At 29.7% G+C, this 23,393-nt stretch overlaps 1 protein-coding gene across 3 annotated transcripts in view; it reads right to left on the bottom strand.

The window, feature by feature from the left end:
- The window catches only part of LOC112690765 (la-related protein 4), a 34,837-nt gene extending 20,952 nt beyond the window's left edge, over nt 1-13,885 (bottom strand). For 2 of the 3 annotated variants that reach the window (XM_025564855.1, XM_025564854.1), the window contains exon 1: nt 13,185-13,884. In XM_025564855.1, coding sequence (XP_025420640.1) covers nt 13,185-13,532 — 348 coding nt within the window. In that variant the 5' untranslated portion in view covers nt 13,533-13,884. Of the gene's footprint in view, nt 1-13,184 lie in introns of all 3 variants that reach the window. The other variant, XM_025564856.1, reaches the window with a different exon arrangement.
- Nucleotides 13,886-23,393: the final 9,508 nt, after the last annotated feature.

The following is a 23,393-nucleotide window of genomic DNA, read 5'->3' as shown; positions in this document are numbered from 1 at the left end:
TATTTTAAAAAATGCAATTTATTTAATTTAAAACATTTCTATGCAAATATTGTATAAGTAGGTATTAAAGCGTTAACAAACTTACTACTAATAAACGATTGTGTATAATACGTATATTTACTTGTATAATATAAAGCATGAGCAATGAACATAATAATTGTTTTACTTAAAAAGATATAAGATAACTGTATTGTAATGCCTAACTTTTAAAATCGGTATACTTAATAAATTTGCGTTAAAACTTGTTAAAATAGAAAACCAGAACTGTGTTAAAGTACTCTAATTCATATAATTTAATCTGTATGCATAATAATTTATATCATTACAATAAAATTGTGAAATGTATTATCTAAATTTTATAGAAATTATTTAAAAAAATTAAATACAAATGTAAATGACGTATAATGCATTTAAAAATAAAAATTAAAATTTCTTCATATCAATCATTGATTCATATCTGCTAGCAGTATAAATAAATAGTTAATAAATATAAACTAGTAGAGAACATCGAATTTAAAACTATATATTTTATAATCTTAGTTTTATAATATCAGGGAGTTCAATTCTCACTCATACAACACAACTAAGTACGTGAAATTGCAATAACTAGGATATTAAATTTAAACCGACAAGTTTATACTATTTTATATACACGTTATATTTTTAATTAATTTATTCTGTAAAACTAAACATAATATTACTTAATACCCTATTTTTGATAATGAACAACTTCAAGATTTTAAATTAATTAAACATGAATATAATTTTTATTATTTTGGATGCATTTTTGTTAAATATATGTGTAAGTATAAAAATTTGAAACAAATTCATTTTTTTTGGATAATCGAATACAGTTAAATTTAACAATTTTATAGCTAGTTATAACACATATTTTTTTTTATAATCATATAATCTTTTAGCGTAAAAAGGCAAAAAGCACGATATATAGGTATATCATTGCGAAATTAGTTCTGATGATTCAACACACTTCCGTTCTATTGAAATATTTTCAAAGCAAAATATTCCATATTATGTTAATAGAGATACAAAAAATTAAAAGTTCCTAAACACATGTTCGACGTTAGATAAATAAGACTGAATGTAATAAATAAATAATTTGTTGATGTATTAAATTCTTATGACATAATATATAAGCGACGAACTTTATTTAAAACTATAAAAAAAAAAAAATTTCATACGATTCGAAAAACAGTAGCTATATAGTCTATAGTTATTATTAACTATATAGTCTATAGTAAGTTATCGAAATTATTAAAATGTATACATGTTTGTGTATATATAGTGTGTGTATATATATATCATGTACAGATGTCTGTTTTGACACAATTCAATAATTATATGTGTGACAAACAAGTTTTTGGAATATACAATTATATAATATAATATTGAATAATGACGGATTTCCTCGACAGTGAAGTTAAAAAAAAAAAATATGTTAGTTTACATTTTATTTCACTAGTTAAGAACATATATATATATAAATATATATACAGAGTTCATGAATCGGAACAGCTTAATGATGAAATGAAAAAAAATAATATTTATAGTCGAAATAACCTCAAGGCTTTACTTTTATATGTGATGTACACATTTATGTAATTTTATTAATTTTTTTTATGACTGGCTTTGGTCTCATACTCGTATATCTATAGTAATTTATTATTTATATTTACATAATTTTGTGTATGTATATTTGCAGCATACTCTTAGTCATTATACAGACATTGATTACCATTATCGATGTGTTTTCTGACTTTTATATCGATATAATAAATGTTAAATAAGCCATTTGGAAAAATTTTTAATTTCCACACAACTATAAATAACAAAAGTCAATTCACCACACATACCTACTATGACAACTGTTTGTTATGTGAATACGACATGTTATTTCGTTCGACTAAGTTTAGAGAGCCACCACGAGCACAGTTATTGGATAAACCAATAAATAGAGAAAACATTTTTTGAACAGTTATTGAAACACCTTGAAATTGTTTATAATAAATTTAAATTTTTTCTACAAAATTAATTTCATGATAACATGTATTTTTAACTAACCATTGTCAGTGTCAGGGTTAAGGACACAAAACACAAACGCGAATGATCTGATTAGGGGTTTTTGTTATACCTAGACATGTATAGTTTATTTAGAATTATAACTTATTTCACCCTTATAGGAAAAAATTAGTTTGTTTATTTATGGTTTTTGACTGTCATTTGAGTTTAATTAACTATAATAGTTAATAGTTATAATTATTATAACTATACTTAATCTAAAATAGTTGTATTTTAAGTATTCGACATCGATAATATAACATAGAAAGTAAATATAAAACACTATAGGAGTGTAATTTATGAAATCAACCATAAATAAACTTCAATCGACAAACTGAACTATTAACATTAAATGTTTTATTAAATTATAACAAAAAATATTTTTGCATAGAGTGGTAACGTTAAAATAAACTCTACTTATACTTATACTACACAATATGTTATAATAGATTCAATACTAATTTTCATATTTATAAAACACAACAAGAGGTACACGTTAGGTTAGGATTTGAGTATAATTAATTATTTGAAAAATAATATTCAACATCTATAAAATGTTTATATATACTATGTATATATTATAATTGTATTATATTCATCCCAAAGTCACATAAATTAATTTAAAGAGTTATTTCCTAAAATGCACTTAAAATACTAAAAATGTTAGTATTATAAATATAAATTAACAAAAACTATTACATTTTTACTTTTCATTAAATCATTTTTAAACATAAACATATTTAAATAAAATTTCCACTTCCACTTTAGATATTCTATCATAAAAAAATAACCATACATTAGTTGTTCACAGATAATTATTTCTGTCAATATAACATTTTTTTAATACATGAAAATGTATGTAATATTAAAATAATAAAAAATGGATTTAACAGTCCGAAAATTATCTTAAGTCCAAAATTATCATAAAACGTAAATAATAGTTTCGAATTCGAACAACAATAAAATTAAACCTTACATTTTTACTAAAAAATATCCATGTTAAAATAAACTATAAGTGCATAGCTTTGTTAATTTGCTATTAAATCCATCAATTTTTTAATTTGTTCTCAGTATTAAATATAACACATATTAAAATATTTTATGATCAGTTTCAATAATCTACTATACCTTACTATAGAGTACTTGTAATTAGCTATAAAAAATATTAATAAAATAATTTTATTTATAAAAATGAATGGCTGCATACGAACTGAGTCCCAATATAACCTTTTATAACGAATTGAGTCCCCTGTTGTTTTAAGGTATATATATATTTATTAATTAATACATAAATTGAGTCCAATGCAATTTTAGGAATAATACTAACGAGTCCATGATTTAATACTGAGTCCCGTCAAATGTTTAAAAAAATAAACATTTTTCATCCTATTTTTACAGACTTAAGACTGTCTGTAACAAAAAATTCTACAGATATGGTTAAAAATATTTTTATTTTTTAATATTTTTTAATTTAAAAATGTATGAGTATAATATAATATGAATAATTTGTGTATAATTAAATAAATATAGGTAATGATAAAATAACATTTTTATATTTGTAAAATTAATGGGATAAGTATTATGTAAATTCAAATCTAGTTATTGTATTTTATTGCAACAGCTGCATTTGATCTCCAATTTTTTTTTCTTTTTTATCATTTCTTGTATTAATTACATGAACACTTTTAATTTTAATATAAGTTTCACATTGTACATTTTACAAAATGTTTATAAATCAGTAGTTTGAATGGGCTAAATAAAACATAGCATTGATTTTCGAATGAAAGGAGACACAGCTATTGATGGTATTCACCAATGAATATGTAAATTAGGTCCACATTAATAAGGCATATGTGTAACAATAACATATATTTTAATACCGTGCGGCATAATTTCCGTTGTGTCAGGACTCTGGAGATTGATTTTATATTTTACTCAAAATAATCCTCGGACTCAGTTCGTATACTATTTGTTTCCTAACCCCAGACTCAATTAATATATGTCCCGTTTGTACTCGAAACTTCATTAGTATATAATTTTTTTTCCCGTTAAGGTATAGTGACTCAATTAGTATACAACGAAATAAATTAGTATTGGAGAATATTCCTGTAAAAGTCGGCTTGCAAATTTATAATATATTAATACGTATTAAATAGTAATTAAATCAGACATCTGGAATCTAGTCATTCATACGTCTATGATAGTAGTCGATGCACGAATAACATAGGTACTCGTTTCTGATATACATGAATATTTTCTAATGCAAAATTGTTTGTTGCGAGTAATAAAAAACACAAAAAAAAAAAAAAATCGTTCTAAATTTTTAATTTTTAATCAAAAATCGTAATAAATAATAATTTATACTGATGCTTATATCTCAGCGTCCAGCAACTAATATTTATAATTTATAACCCTCAGAATATATCCTATTGCATTGTGTATGCGATCATAGGAATGATCAGGCCTGACGAGAAGGGGGGAAAAGGATGATCCTCTCCAGACCCGAAATTTTTGAGAGGACACGGAAATTAGGGACTATAAATTATTAAAAATTAAATTAAATTAATGATAAGAATTTAATGAACACTGCAGAAAAAATTAAGATACACCCCCCGGGCCCAGGTTTCTCTCTCCACAGTCCTGGGCATGATACCGATCATTTATCAATTTAGAAAAAAATTTAAAAAAGCAAAACCAGTGAAGTAATTTGTCAAGTCAATGTGGAACTCAAGCGTATATTGTTAATTTCTGTTTACTTGTGTGTATCATTATATTAAATTACACTATTTTTTAATTCGACACCAATAGCAAAAGTAAGAATCCAACCCTTCGTTAAATGTCGAACGAATCTTTTGATAGTAAACTTGTAATTAGATAAATAATAGTATAAACATAATGTAGTCGAACTATATGAAACGTGATGCGAAAATAATATATTCACATTGTTATAACTGTCTCAACCCGGCGTAAGTCCACTTATATACATACATAAAAATGCCTATGTTTTAATAATTGTAGCTTGGGACCTTGGGGGAGATATAATAAATCTCCGCTTGGCTCATTCGTTTGTTTTGCGTCACGAAAAACAGCGAGCTCACAAATACATAGGAACACATGTTTATATAAACACACACACACACACACACACACATCTATAATATATTATAAGTTCTTAGTTTTATATATATATATATATATATATATTTATATATCTATGTGTAACTGTGTGTCCTAACACAAAATAACTGGACGAAGAAAACTAATAATAATGAAAGAACGACCTACAAGACGCTGATGCACTTTCACTAAACCAAGCGTCATAGGTAAATAAAATATTTTATACAAATAATTTTCAAAGAATTTTGCAGATGCAGTAATGTAAAACACAGATATAAAACTACTATTAACATCTAAACCCAATCGCAGAGGAGGTTAGGTTCAACCTCTCTTCAAATATCAGAAAAAAATTATATAAAAAATAACTTGACTTAAAAATGTAATAGTTGTCTTAAAGTTAGTATTTACTTATGAGTAAATTATAAATGATATATATATATATGAGTAATAAAGCATATCATTCCTCAAAATTTTAAATTTTTTCAAAACCACCCCCGAAATTTTTTCTTACGTTCCCGCTTGACCATGTCTGTATAATACTATACATCACATCTCTTCGTTGGATACAATAAAGACATAACCCTCCGTACTTCTACTTTTTAAAAAATATATTTGAAGTAGATATAACGGCACACCTATTTATTAAATTTTATATTATTGAATACATTATTTTATACTACTAATATAGGTACTTCTAGGAGCATATTACTACCAGGAATAACATATCTAAGTTTTTTTTTTTTTTTATCTTATGTATGGATTTTTCTTCTAAACCAAAAAGAAACTTACATATAGCTAGTAAAAATAATAAAATGGAAAGTAAATAGGTTTCAGTATTGGTTAATTTTTAAATATAGATTTTATAACATTTAAATTTATGAAATTATTGACCCTCCATAGAAATGAATATAATCAATTTCAATACTAGTTGCGAAAAGCGATTGAACAATATTATATTTGCTTATAATTGATACAAAATAACGAACGTACCATAAATAGTACTTAGTGAATGGTAGGTTATAACGGCCAAATGTAATGAATTTTAATTATATTAGAATTAATATACCCCTTCCCCGCCACTCGTCAAAATGCTGAGTCTGTCAGTACGCCGCCACCATCGATAAAACTCGGCTCCTTCCACTCGAAGAATCGAAAAAAACCACCGGAGATAGCACCTGTTGCCTGTTGACATATCACAGACTGATTTACACGTGCACCATAAGCATATATTTTTGTGAATTTGTTCATGCGTCTGGATAGCGGGAACCGCGGCGATGGTGTAGGTACGCACAAAGTTTATTAGACTCGTTTAAAACGATTTCGAAGGTCAAGGACCGCGACGGCGGACATCCTCCTCTCCGCCGCTAGACCTACTCGCCCGTAAAATGTACATAAGTGCGGTTTTAACGCGTACGTCAAACGTTACTTTTTCCCCCTTCGAATTAATTATTATTATCGTTATTACAATTATTATTATTAAGCTTAAGGTTAGAATGCGCCACCAGTCAAAAGTCCGTTAGGTTACGATTTGCGTGGAACCCGAGAGCATTCCAACGACATACATATAGGTAGTATATAGCTGCAGGTATATACGTCGTACGAAAATATATTCTACCGCGTATTTACCCAATTTATTTTTTTCCTTTCATGACTCACTTAGCTGTGCCAAAGTGAGAAGAGAAAGAAAGAGACATATGCGGAAACGTCGGTGAATCTCGTAAACCATGTAAAATATTAACACGTACATAACCTATCTTACTCGTTTGTTTACGTTCGTGTGTACAATCGCGTCTCGGATATATAAATACGATTCGGGTTTCCGGTGACACAAATTTATTGTTGGGTAGCAATATAGTAATGACGATGGATGTAAAATAAATATATCGTACACTAACAATTTCCAAGTCGATTTGTCCGTTTTGCAAAGGTACTTTTAATCTTGTACATTTGACCATATTATTATAGTCTTTAAATATGTAGAGTCTCATGTAATATCCATACTTGATTTACATTTAGCATGTTTAAAATATATAAACATTTACAAACTAATGGACGTTGAATACATGCATAATAATAGGTACTTATATACATCGAAGCCTTATTTTAAAGAAAAAATATTTGTTTAAGTTAATGACACTTGAACACTAAAGTTTACACTAATAGAAATACAACATAATATCAAAAATCTACTTTAACGAGATTGAAAATATGTTTATGCGAATAAAATGGACAGATAGTGGGGATATACTAATTTTTTTAATAAAAACACGTATATAGACGTTATATTGTATTAAAATTAGACTATGTTTACTATGGATGCGAATTCTAACGAAAATGTGTTCTGACGAGTACGTCCGAAATCCTCGTCAGAACACAAGATGGTTACACTGTGCGGGTTTTCTTATATTCTGACAGTCAGTACGTTTCTGCCACGCAGCAAAGATAGACGAACTTGATGAATTTTATGTTCTCGAAAGTCCGTTAATGAAGTTATCATTGTTAAATGGTGGAAAAACAGAGAAAGTTAACCAGTTATTTTCTAGAAGAAACAAAAAAATATCTCTGGTAATTTTTTTCTCTCTGTCCCACAAACATTTGTTCTCGTACACGAGATTGATTAATTTATCGGAATCCATAATTCAAATAAATTAATATATTAATAAATTGTATAATAATTGTAAAATATCAAATTTGCTAATCTCAATCGCGTCGAAATAGATGCAGTTCGCATGAAAAAATCAAAACTGCTTGAACGCTCAACTGTTTCTGATGATATCGTGTATGTTCTGACGTGATCGTCGCTGCTAATATAAACACTCTCATTGGAAAATACGTCTTTGTTTATTTGGACGAATTCCTCAGAACACATTTTCGTCAGAATTCGTATCCATAGTAACCATAGCTTTAGTTATTCATTTATATATATATATATTAAAATGACTTAAGAAATATAGACTAGTACCTACCTAAAATATACAGATCGTGCAAAATTAAATGTAAACAGTCCGCATTGTATTTTGTTATAAAAATAAATATATTCTACGTTCTTCTAGTCTTCTATAAGTAAGGCATTATAAATATGTCCTACTACAAACAATTAATAAGAATTAACTTAAAATAATGTTTCACCATTAGATACTCATTAATACATTTAATATCGATAATCGATGCATTACGATTTGACAACATTTTATAACAGTATTAAAAGATATTAACATAACTATTGATATTTTGAAATTCGTGTACAATCATAATAGAGTTCAATAATAAGCAGGTTTCAAGGTTTCAGCATAATGTTCCGAAACAGTTTTTTTATAAAACAAATTAGTCTGTATAACTATGTAAAAAACAAAAGTTTTACGAAAAGTGATAAAAAGTATAATTATCTTCTACCTATGAAAATTGTACAATATATTATAAAATTAATTACAATCTACAAAAAGTACTATTATTTTACTAGTGTTGACTTGATGTTAACAGTATTAAAATTATGTTAACATTAATTTTATTACGTTAGGTCAGGGTCTTACATATAATTATCGTTAAGGGTAATAAATCACAGATATCACTTAATAATCAATCACTTGATAAGCAAGAATAGAAATTTGTTTTGACAAACATTGGTTATTGAAAATAATCATAATGATAGTTGAAAATTTTAATTACAATTCTAGACAGTTTGCATGTCGTACACAATTTCCATCTAAATAATACAAAAATGTAATTTATTACATAACTATGCTAACTGCATAATATATACATGATATAAATCTTCCTATGATTACACTATTTATTAAGAATACAAAATTTTATCATTATTTTGATAAGAAATTTAAATTGTTTTTGTTTTGTTGTTTGTAAGTAGTAAAATCTTGGAACCACCTTGAATAAATCAATTTGAATTACATTTTTACATATATCTACTTATAAACGAAAGAATTAAATTACTATACTTTAATATTCATATTTGACTACAGCTCGTTTGCACATAAAAACATAACTTGATTGGACATTTACCTTGTATTGGTCATACATAGCCCATAAATGCCTATAAAATACAACTAGGTTTTAACAGAGTATTATTACATAATAGTCATTTAAATTAAATTAAATCATTTTTACAATTAAATGGTGGAATATGGATGATATTGGTAGAATTTATTTCCAATATATTTTATATAAGCTAAGCAGTTGATAGTTTTATTTATATATTCATTCCACATATTTTATAAAAATTCTTTCTTATGTAAAAATTTCTTTCTTTAATAATCTATACATTGGTTTTTATTGAGTTTGTTTTAAAACCGTTTTATTTTGGATTTGCATGAGTATATCAATTAGTATATGTGGATGTATAAAATGGGCAGTTATAATGTTTATGGATACTAAAATACCATTTTCCTCGTGGTGTTTCAAAAATTTTAGACATTATAAAAATGTCTACGTTCATCTTAAAGAATTACATGAGCCAGTGGCGCACAGATGGAGGGGGGGTCAGGAGTGTCGACTGACACCCCTCAGAGAATTAGTGGATGACTAGTTCTGTGTAAACTTGGATGAATATTTGTTTAATTTAATACTAACCAATTTTTCAGCTATCCAAATCAACATACTAATTATGTTTACCCTAAAAATAAAGCGTAACATGAGAATAAGTAGTAGGGCTTAATCCCAAAAATTATGGTTTATAAACTTATAAATTAATACCCAGAAAATTGAAAAATAATTAATATTAGGTTTATTTAAAAAAAATTTTTTTTTAGTATCTTTGTTAGTAAGAAAAAACCAAAAACACTTAAAAATAAGAGTTATACTATGCCTAAACTTAGATTTTACTGGTAGGGGTAGGTGGGTACCTCGATATATATATTTTCGACACCCTTGTCAAAAATCTTTTGTGCACCACTGACATGAGCAACAACACCAACTATAATTATAAAATTACAACTATAAAATTCACCAATCATAATAAACTACTACTGACTATACTAAAAAGTACATAAAATCCAAAACCATATAATATTTCACGATCGATTATAAAATAAGGATGTATTGTTGTAGAATATTTGATAATTTGTACTGCGATTTATGATCGATAATTAATTTAAGAATTAATTTAATTTATATAAACATATATCATTATGTGCAAACGAGTCGTCGATTTTCAGGTAAAAAATGTTCAATGTATGCAAACGAATTGTTACCTTCGTATTTACCTGACTTTTAATTCAATTATTATCATAATAACTATTAAATCCAATCATGAAATCAATAATATTTAACAAGGAAATAAAATAATTAAAAAAAACTCATCACTGATTAGTACACTAAATTGTATATAATATTGATTAATAAACTAATAAAAAGTCAGTTTTAAAATATTTCTAAATATCATACACTATACTGTTTATGGATATATATAAATATATATAATGTCGTAAAGAACTAATGAATAATGAATCATTATTATTAATGATAGATTAATTTAATTTTTGGAACTAATAATATATATCAATGAAACTGAGTTCCAAGCATATTTTGATATTAACGCATACCAAGTATAAAAATACTATGAATTAAAAACTATAAAAATGTAAAAATGGTTCACCATTATCCATCGCTTCGACTTACAATAAATATCTGTGCATAATTCTGATTATTTAGCAAAAAATAAAGTTAATATTTATGTTAAAACCATTTAAATATGTTCAGTTTATCACAAATCGTATAACTTAATTAAAAACATGGAGGGCTAAAACGATTTTTATGTACTATACTGAAATACTGAATAGTCAATCTGATCTTCCTGGCTTATCTATAAAATTATATCTTATGAATACATAACTGAATGATATATTTATTAAACTTATCGATTATTTTGATGGATAACATAATAATTTCATTATCTAATAGATTCTTTAAGATAATTATACTACATACACATTACATAAACAAAATGTATTCCAATTCACTTTTGATCCGTACAAAATGACTATAAAATACTGAATAAAATACAGACTTCACACAGGCGTACTTAATTCATACGTAATATCTATCGTAAGTAGAATAGCATAGTATGTTACTATAAAATGCAGATCATTAATATTATATCCATGAAATGTAGTACGTGTATTGTATTACCATTTATACTAATAAATATAATTTAAAATTTATAAGCTGTAATAATATTATGTTATATTAATTAAATTAAACATCTACATACACATACACATTATACTATAAGGATAGGTATCGAATGTACCAAAATAAACGTGGTTAAACAAAATTATTGATCTAAAAAGCGCAGTCAAAAACATGCAATGGTTGATATAAAAATGCATTTTGGTATATCGCGGTCAATTTCTTTGTTTTTCATCCGTGACTACCATTATTTATAAATTGTTTTATTCTTCCGTAAAAACACGACATTTGTGTACGTCTGCACTTACATAAATAAAATAATTTCAAATTCCAAATTCTAAGGCGTAGCCAGCCGAAGGAAAACATATGTTTGCTTCCGTATTTACATTTTTTGTACTCATACACGTAATTTTAAAACATTACTATAGCGACGTAGTTTTTCCGTACAGTTGCAGCGATATGATTTGCAGTTTGATCCGTGTGATAACGAGACTATATAATGATTTTCACGAGACTTATTAACGTGAAAGATACCATGAAAAAAAATGCAAAAAAAAAATTTATTCGTATAGATTAGGGTCCGAGTTTTTTTTTTTTTTTTTTTAGTCCGAGTTTTTCCGCGGTGGCGACAATACAAATCAGTCCGAAACATCACAATCATGTGTATAACCTGTATATATGTAGTATAATAGTATAATACGTATATGTACGTATATATATATTAAACAATAATACAACCATCAAAATAGAATTTTCCATAACTAACGTTATGCGGTTAATAAGTCTAGTGATTACTGCAGCGTGGTGGTACTAAACATTTATGTATGTAGATGCACAATAACTACGAGCAAAAACGACTGTGTCTTGGGCATGCATATATACAGAATGTTTTTAACAAATACAAGTGTTTCGAGTCTACATTCATGGCACACCTTGATCATGTAAGAGGCCAGCAGATACCACAATACGTGCGCGATTGACGGTCAATTCATTCTACTATGCACAACAAGTCGCCGCTGGGGGGAGGACGCGTGTCTGCAGCAGCCATTGCGGCGGACGACGAAATAAATACATGAAATTCGTTAACATTACGATGTTGGGTTTCGCTTGTTTTTTTAATTAATTCGTGTTTCACCCGGCAATACATACGTGCGCCTGCAATTTACGTACACGCTCGTATACGTGTTTGTTACGTAAGTATGTACACGAGCGCATCCAGACTGGGCACACGTAAACAGTGCGAGCGACAAATATCGATTCTTTACGTGTGAAGAGCACCCCTCGCACAGACCAGTGAAGCGGGTGGTGATCGTCAGTGGCGGCGGCGGCGGCGGCGGCGGGGGCTGCGGTAGCGGTGGCCGCTTAGCGCGCCGGTGGGGGTTGGGTACCGTCAGGTCACCCGGTGGGACTGGCGGCTTTTACCATATGTTAGCTTTGACGGTCGCCACCACACAGCCGCCGCCAACAACAATATCGTTTTGCCGAGCGCAAATGCGCGTTGCGGAAACACGCGCAAAAACGTCACAACCGTATTATCAATGAGGCCCCACGCCGTCTCTCACTTGGCGCAGTTGATGACCGCTCTCTCCAGCGTTCGCCCCGTGGAGAAAGGCGTGCGCGAATACAGGTTTAAGCGCGCGCGCTCAAGTGTACGCATATGAACGGTGTCGGCGTCTCCTCTCACTTTGCACATTTCTCTCGCGTCTTTCTCACTCTCTCTCTCTCTCTCTCTCTCTCTCTCTCTCTATCCGCGTTCCGGGTTCACGATCGCGGGCGGTTCCGGTGCCGTCCGGTATGCTCGCGCAGCCACATATACGGGCGGGTACATTGCGGGACGCGCGTTCGCTTACCTTCTGTATGACATAACACCGGGGACCGTAAGCGGTGCAGATGCAAGGCGTGCCGCCGGCGTTCGCGTGGGCGACTGTGGTCGGGGCGTTGGCGATCGCGACTGCTGCAGGTCTACCGCCACCAGCGCCGAGCAGCGGCGGCGTAGCGAGCTGCTGCTGCTGGTGCTGGTCCTCGGTCTTGTCGTATCGGTTCCGATGGTCGTTGTTGCTGCCGTGGAGTTTGCGGTCGTGTTGATGTTGCTGCTGGTACTGCTGTTGTTCTTGTTCTTGTTCTTGTTCTTGTTCTTGCTGTTGTAGTTGCAGTAGTTGTTGCTGCTGTTTTTTGTGTCCCTTGGTGCGGAAAGTCATGATCAGCGGTGGACCGCAGCAGCCAACGGAATCGTTCGTAGACGAGTACGGCCCCCGTCGCGCACGTGCGGGCCGATGTACCGATCGAACCGTTTACGCGGGACCGTAATGCGTGCCGCTCGTTACACGGCACGCGCAGAGGTTTAGCGCGCGTGCTTCCGCCCTGCAGCAGCGAACGAGAAATGTATCGGGGTGACACGCACACCCTTCCACTCGAAGACACGAACGGTAAAACGTGGTTGAAGGAAAACAGTACAATATATTATGAATATAATGTTATTGTATCATTACCGGTTTTGTTGAGGTTCAACACGGCTGCTGCTTCAAACCGCTCGGCGCACGGAGATAACGCCGGACCTGTTGAGCACGAGAGCGGTACGGCTTTGACTAGGCGCCGCCACCGCCACCGCCGTCAACCGACACGCTCCCCGTGACCGATCCCTTCCATTCGTCGACCGCTGATAACCGCTACCGCCGTTGCCTTTTCGTCGTGAACGGCGGCCCCGAACCGTGTTCAATAGAAAATAATATGATAATAATAACAATAATTTGACAATAGTAAACCTTCGATGGAAATATACGTATATGTAATATGTCTGGAAAATTAGTATTATTATGACGATGGTCATAGCGGTTCGCGGATGATTGTTCACAATGTATAACACGTCATTTCTAGCATCTGCTACCGTCTCGTCGAACCATCCGTAGAAAATATTATTGCTCTCCGTGTACAGCGACCACAACAACTGCAGACTCAATATTCGATACGTATTTCGACTCGAATTTGAAGTCTAATATCAGGTTTAAGGTGGTACGGAAATTTTTCTCTAATAATAAAAATACTTTGAGGGACTTAGTGGTTTCATAGAAATCCCGATGGAAATGGAAATTAAATACTGCAGGTTTCTTCTGGAAAATTCGTAGTATAAAGTCTTCTCAGTAAATTGTTTTTTCTTAATACTAGAGGCCAGAATTCTTTAGGATTTATGAATAAATCAAACTAAAAGGGAACGTTAAATTATGATTAATAATTAGGATATTAAAGGGTTATATTGTTAGCGGAAAGTTTTTTTTTTTTTAATAAACACATACATTTTAGACTGGAACAAAAATGAATTTAACGAACAGAGTATAAAATTGTTTTTTTATATAAACAAAGTAGGTATAACAATGGCTCATCAGAATATAGACACATTTTATAAAGCACTAATAAAGTATATTTTATTTATGTATATTTATGATGGTGAAATAACAAGTCGATTTCACCATCTTTTATCTTGCAGATTAACAAATCTTTATGTTATATCACATTTTTGGATCCTGGTGACTCGGGCGTGAAAAACGGGCAACAAGCCCGACATTGATGTCGCTTACCGATCTACGTAAGACATTTGTGAGAAATATTTTACAAATATAAATTTTTAGATTCGAAATAATATTCTGAAGATAATTGGATAAAACCTAGGTTTTGAAAGGAGAAAAAAAATTTCAAAAGATTACTCTAGAGAGTACGCGGACACTAGTTTCCTCAAGCATTTCAGAAACACTCTGTATTATAATACAGTATACGATATATCTACTGGAATAACAATAAAATTTATTTTAAGAACGATAAAAAAAAATGTTCATCTAAAAATAAATTTTTATTATTGACTTAAGTGTTTTATTGACAAGCGAATTATTAGAGCAGAATAGTATACAACTATGTTGAATTCTATGGAAATCAATATTAAAAATCGCTGACACATAATATTAAAAATTATAAAATTAAACAACTTTTCTAATAAATTAAAGTACTTAAGGCGTGTTAAAATTAAAAATTTAATTTACTCTACAGTGATGAATGAATACGTATTAATGAAAAAGACTTAAATCTTGTTAAAAACGTCAAAAACAAAAATGACAATGTGTGTGAGGTATATACCACAAATACCTAAAATACAATTATCACACAACACTTGGATGGATCAACAATGCATGTTTATGACTAATATATCATTAAAATTAGACGTATAACCCACTAACAGTTAGCATGGATATAATATATATATTCGAATATGTATATTATTATACGGTATAATTTAGTGTATTTAGCAACAGTATATTATTTCCAAAAAACCCACTGTAAACACATCAATTTTACCTCCATTTTTTACTTTTTACACTTGCTAAAAATGAATTTATTAAAATTAATCAACTTATACATTAGGCACAAATATTTAAAAATTGCAATTATTTGTCATTATCTGGATTTTTAGAAAATAAACGATTCAAAAATAATTCAAAATTAACAGTTATCAAGGTATATCTTTAATAGAAATAGTAAGGCTATCTTTATCTATATATATATATATATGTATAATTAATTTATACGTCGTAAATTGTGTTTCATATTAATATATATTGACCTGCTGATGTTAATAAATTTATATTACACTGCTTATTTTTAAATGAAATAAATAATTGTTTGTTGAAGGACCATGGTTAACGTTTAATTATTTGCGTTATTACTCGGTATAAAATACCAGAAAAATCATTATTCATTCATAATTTAATACATTAATATTTATTTATTTGTGATTATTCAATATTTGATTTGTAGAAAACTTTAAGAATTAAGAATAAATTAAATTAAGAATATTGTGATTTTTAAAAAAAAAACTACCAATTGACTGATAAATATTAATTTACAAAAGTTTAACTTAATAAACTAATAACTTTAATTTGCTAATAATGTTCCAGAAGTGATAATTCGAAGGAGGAGGTGTAAAAAATATATTCTTTTGTATACGAGTAGAAAATGTTATGATCCTAAGAAATTTTTAAGATTTAAGTACTGGATTTTGAGGGTCCCGCGATTGGTCCTCTTGAAAGTAGTCAGTAACAAATACACATTGTATACCTAAAACATGTATATAATAGCAGAAAATATAATGGGAACTAAATTAAAAATAAAAATAAATTAAAAGTATATTTCTTTAAGTAAAAATAACGTTAAAAAATAAAGTTCCACAGATAGTACAGTGTGATGTGAGATACCGCTCACCATATTATATCAAAAATAACTGGTAATAATAAAGAACAAATCCTCCAAAACCTATCTTATCACATAAATTTTACCTCCAAACAGAAGTATACGTAACCTCCAAATTATAATAACAATTTGGAACAGATATGTATAAAAAAAAAATATGTAGTGGTGTGTGACACTGCATTGTACCAGTTACGGGAAATAATACAATAACTGCCTTAATTTAAATATCATATTGATCAATCACTTAAGCAATAGTTAACTTCTTGAAACAATATAAACTATTAGTACAATAAGAACAAGAAGCTATTATTCACGGAATTTAAAAATAATAAAACAATGAATAATTTACTTACAAATTTAAATTTGAATTAGATCTGAAAAAAAAAAAATTCGCAAAGAATGACTTTGATTTTCATTTGATTACAATTCAAATTTAATTTAATAATGAATTTTTATATATCGGCCAATATATAATAGTCGGCCATCTTGCAGCCATTTGGATTTCCTACGTTTCTATGTTTGTCTGTACGCTTAGAAGTACAGTAAATGATAAATGATAAAAATTTGATTGGTTAGATTAGCATGTCACGGCACCCTTGCTTTTCAAGTCTCTTTTTTTTAGACTGCTTGGTTGGATGAGACTAGAGTATTTTTTCATATTACTCCATACATTTAATTTACTTGTAGTAATATAATATACTTAGAAACGTAAAACATTCCAAACTTCTACTAACTTATGACTAAAAAAATATAGTAGACGTTCATTTGGAGTATGAAATATATATAGGTATTATTTATGTGTTCATATGATCGTCACAAAATTCATGCCATTTAAATGATTTTATTTTTAGAGAAATAAATAATTGGTTAGAAAATTATGTTTGATTACTATTATTATACTAATATTTATTATCCTTTTTAGTTATATTTTGTTTTAAATTTAATTTCAAATTCAAATTTAAATATTCAACAGTAGTTTACTGTTTTACCCAAGAGAAAAATTTGTTTGGATTATATTTTCCTGTACATAATGAGTCGGTTTGTTAAAATGTGTTCGAATGTTTAATGTATGTTTTACTGAAATAAAAAATGATACATACATAATGGGTATTGAGAATCAAGGAAATACTCTATCAAGGTTTTAAGAAATATCATATCTTTGAATATAAGTATACAACCTTACAAGTTCTTTGAAATTTATTTTGTCGTAAAATTTTTAAATGTAGTTTTAAAATTTAAATGAACTTAGTATGAATAATTAAAAATAATATGTTGTTCATCACCATCAAATAGTAGCCATATGTATCTACGTGGTTTTTAAAAACGTTTTTTTTTTTTTTGCCTATAGCTTCAGTTATTGCTATCTCGTATATATTCGTATATATTATTATGTAATACATTATACAGGTACCTAAACACAGCCCGGAGATTCGTTCGTCTTCCTGGAATATGTTTATTACAGTAGGTCGTAGGTATAGTTTATTACGAACGCGTTAACCTAACGGCTGTTAGGAATGGTTGAAAAAATTACTAAAAAAGATATTGTTTATTCGTTTTATTCCCATTATACGTGCGCATCCCGCATGTACGACGACACGACAGGATGACGATAACAATGTACAACGATAAACGCATATACTTATATAAACATAATTATTTTGTATTGTATATGATGTGTCCAACGGTAAAGGTAGTACATTTTGCCGTCGAATTTTTATTCTATTAGAATAGAATCGAGGACAAAAAAAATTCAAAAATTTACAATCATGAAAAATATGGGTTTCAACTTTTCTTCACACAAGCGATAAATCATTTTTAGATTAATGACTACTTTATAAAGACTACGAGAGTTAGGTTGAACTATTTCATAATTGTAACTTATTGCTGTAATTTTATTTTCAAAATTTTTCATATGATTGAAAGTATAAATCTCGATTTATGTAAACCAATTTCACCATAAATGCAATAAAATTCAACAATTTTTAAGTTTGCGAATGATTTTGTGAATTTTTTTTTACATTTAGTCCATGTGTCATGGTTTGTAAACACAACGTTTGATTGAATATTGAAGTTTTAAGTAGACTGATAAATATATTGAGTTGAATTTGATTTATATCAATTATGATTATAGCTGTCAAATAATCCGGAAGATAGAAAAACAGAACAAACTAGGCATTATAATAGTAATTGCTGTTCAAAAATATTTTACTAAACGCGTACAGAAAAAAAAGGTTTTACTTCTTCTTCTTATTGTGACATTAATTACTCTTTAAGAATTTTCGTCACCATCATAACTATATATCATTCTTCGTTTTCGTACTTCTATTTTTTAAAGATCTTCTTCTATTCATGGGCTTATTTTAGGAGGGGCGAAGGGGCGATCGCTCCATCCCTGAATCCGTATTTAAAGAATTAATTATATGTAAGATACACATTTTAAATTTTTTTTAATGTGGATCATTTTATAACGAAATCAAATTACGCGTGGCTATGAATACTGAATTGGGCTTTTTGTCGGGTCCATACTTAGTGAAAAATCAAATAAACCACAAGCGTAACTTTCAAAACACAGACAGGTGTTAAAAAAAACTATACAAATGTGGATTCTAAGTAGACCCGGAATAAGATTAAAAAAAAAAATACAAATATTAAGGGTTCATCTGATTTAAATATTACCAATAATTTTACTTGTACATTTTGAGCCTGAATTAAAGAAAAAATTGGCTTTGTGGTGCAAAATATAACAAATTGGATTAAATACTGAGTATTCGAAAAATAATGAAATTGAACAGTATATCAGTCATGTATTTTTGAATCCAGAACAAGTAATTCAATAACTTAATCAAGAATGAAGTATCAATTTATTAATTTCATAACTTTATGTTGCACGTGGATGACGCATTTGGTGTAGACCTTAATGAACTTAAACCAAATCATGATAGAGTCACTAAATTTGCGGATCGTTTGACAGAAAATTTTATCAATGCGCGTGCTGCGTATGTATGCGTGTGTCAGGAGCGTACCCAGGAATTTTTTATGGGGTGGGGGTCCAAAGTTTTTATTTTATCTGTTCTCTAATTATAATTACAGTTTAACTCAACACCTAAAAATTACTGTTAGTATACTGTAGTATGGTTTATACATTATAGGTACCTATATTACATAATCTGTAAACTTTGTATACAAATCTTTATTACAGTTATCTTCAACATATATATTGAAGATAATGGGAAATTTAAATGCACTATGATTATACTATTTACTATTAAACCGTTGAGTGTGTTGAAATTTCAATGGGGGGCCCGGACTAGAAAACTCCCCCATTGGGTACGCCCTTGGTGTGTGCATCGCCGACGTGTAATTCAATACGACGATATCGCATACGTGCATGTAACATAAGCGTACACGCCAGCGCAGATATGAGCGCTGTGTGTTACGAGCGGTAGCGCGGCGCAGTAGGTGACGTTGGAAACGCTTGGGCGGCGGATATTCACTGTAGTCGGTGACGTATTGTTCGCGAGTGTACGCAGTATACTTGGCAGGTAAACGTGGTCCCCAGCGAGTCTGGTTTTATCCGTTCCTCGCCCATTCTCGCACAGTCCGTCGAGATTGTAGTACATGGCGATTCGGACGCGCTGTAGGCCACGACTCGACTGCACAACGTACACACACACACACACACAAATACACATAAACGGCCGCCATTGACCGTGAGCCGCCGCCCGCCGCGGCGGTTAAAATATTATCGACCGTTCTTCCGTGTTGCCGACAGCTGATGTGCGTCACGCATTACCGCCGTGATCCTACGTACGCGTCCCGTGTACGTATAGACACACATAAGCGGTGGACTTATGGAGGGGGACGACGTGGAATTTGCCCCCCTAGGGTTTTTAAAATTTTCGAATTACCGTCAAGTCATTGTACTTTATAAATCACCTATTAGTCTACCCTCTTTTGAACAAACTTCAGATCCACCCCTAACACACACACAATATAGTCCTTACGGTATAAGGACAATTTAATTACTATACATACATAATTATAATATAATTCAGCATGAATATCAGCAGTCAGACGGTGTCAACATGTGTTCTCAAATATTTGTAGTACGAGTTAAAGAGTTCAATAATAATTTTATTGAAAAATTTCTTTTTAATTTTAATTCCATTGAGATATCGCTATGAATTAAATTACTAAGACACGTTATTTGTACATTATTTTTAAATCATTAGAAATTATAATTTAATCGTTTAATCATTAAATGCATACCGATGGAGGGTATTATTATACCGGTTTTCGGTTATAAAATTATGAAAGATCAAATTTATATAAATACGATTAGTAAAAGCATTGATGTGTGCAATGACGTAAATTGTATCCAATTTTTGGTGGTGCAGAGGCATATTCTTAACTTATAATTTCCAACATACCAATTTTCCAATTTCCTAAGTAAAATTCTTTCTAATAAACTATATATTTTCCCATTAATTTCTTGAAATAATAAATACATTATGAATTATTTTAGCATTAAAATCTTTATTCTTAGAATATTAATAAAAAAAAAAACAATCAAATTTTGTTTTTAGTATGCTGATTACCTTGGCTCTTGAAAATAATATTATAGGTATACAAGTTTTAATGAATTTCTGGTGGTGCAAAAACATATCTTTGCACCATCACATTTTAAATGTGGTGTTGCAAGTGTCACCGTGCAAGTGCAAGTGTTACCGTGATATTTTTAACCCCCTCCTCCTTAAATGAGCTTCTACTATGTTACTGATAGAAAACATGTTAAAAGAGTTGGCTATATTATAATATTTCTATGTATACATAATATGAACCTGACAAACTTACGGTATGGAGGAATGCACGCAAAGTTTAATAGAATTGTGTTTTTGATCGTAATTTGTGTACATTTTATTATAATACATCGTTTAAATATGACCATTATGTGTTTCAAAAGACAAACATTTAAGAATCATGAACATACGGTTAAAATATGATATAGAACGTTTCAAAATTATTTTAGACACTTTACATGTACATGCATACAAAATAAACGTTTATGTACTATAAAAATACATTGGCACGAAACAACGCAATTGATATTTTTTGGCTGTTGTATTTTTCATTGTGAATTAAGTGCAGGCCGTCAAATGTCAGAACATTGCAATAAAAATATTTATGTAGATAAATCAAAACAATACTGGCATTATTATTTTATCGACCATCACTATATAGGAATGCCAATACATAATGGAATTGAATAACAATCGTAATACAATTTAGTTTTAAATCTGTATTATAATAACTTATAATAACAATTATTTTCGTTTTATATTCAAGTCAAAGAGTATATTTATATATATATATATACATATACATATTTTGATTATATACATGCATAGCCGGTACAGGTATATCACTATATCAGATAGGAACACAGGTCGCGACAAAAACAGTTTAAGAACGTCATACACATTGAAAACAATTGTAAATATGTCAAATTTAATATTTACCTAGTAAAAAACTGTATACAGAATATTACAGCCTACCTGCATTACATTTTTAATAATATCATAATGTTCAAAATATTTAAATATGTCATGTACTTACTCGTATAGTATTTTAGTTTTTTAATTTTAATTTATATAAATTGTTTATGTGTAATAACAGCTCAACATACAACTTTGTATACCTTTGCAATTTCACAGTTTATCGCATTTCTTATCTTTGATGGACTAGAAAACCCTATTCGCGCTAAATATATAAGACTGCATGGAAATGATAAAAAGGAAAAAATTTCACTTTAGATCTCGGGCGACATTCCTTTCCGTTATGGCTGAGTGTGCGTCGTAAATTAATATTAGTGTGTGTGTGTGTGTACGTACATAATTTTATAATAATACACTGATAAGAAAAATCAACTCATAACTTAATAATACTAAATAATACAAGACTGCATTATTTATATTGCTCATAATATAGTATTTTAATATAAAAAATAAAAAAATGAATTAAATAATTTTATAAATTAAAATTTATTTATGAAAAAAGTAAATCAAAATTTGATTCTCATTTAAATAATCATTAGTTTAATATTTTAAATAACAAATGATCGTGATTAAATAAAATTAACTGCTGCTGCAATCGTATTTTGAACAATTCGTGATTGCAAATTAGTTTTGAGTACAACTTTCCTGAGAACATAAGTAAAAAGTTGATAACAATAAATGAAATACCTATTTGATGTAAATGTATACTATGATAATCATAATACGAAAGAACAGCATGTTCTTTATGTTAAATAGGTACTGTTGGAATTGGTACTTCAAAATAATGATTACCATCAGTGGCGTAGCGGGGGGGGGGGCTAAGGGGGCTATAGCCTCCCCCATGGGCCGTGTTTATATGTATAATGTATCTTGACTATTTAATAGAATCAATGCTCGTTTTAATCAAAGGCTTATTGATGTTATGCCACTTGAAGGACTTATTCCGGCCAATTTAAATATGTATGACGATAAAAATATTATAAAAGCTGCTAAAATATATGTCCAAGATCTCCATGATGATACCTCATCTACAATCAGGGCTGACCTGTTCATATGGAGGCAACAATGGAGTCAAAATACTATTCCAAAACCGAATTCTGCTCTTGATTCACTCTCTCATCGCACCAATCTTCGACCTAACATTAAAATACTTTTACAATTATTCGCCACGTTACCAGTTACCTCTTTCACTCCGGAAAGAACGTTTTCAGCACTTAATCGCTTAAAAATTTTTTTAAGAAGCACCATATCGGAAAACAGACTGAATGGGTT

This window comes from Sipha flava, unplaced genomic scaffold, assembly GCF_003268045.1.
Source record: "Sipha flava isolate LNK unplaced genomic scaffold, YSA_version1 51_pilon_pilon, whole genome shotgun sequence".
Lineage (NCBI taxonomy): Eukaryota > Metazoa > Arthropoda > Insecta > Hemiptera > Aphididae > Sipha > Sipha flava.
This window is presented reverse-complemented; position numbering and strand designations above follow the sequence as displayed.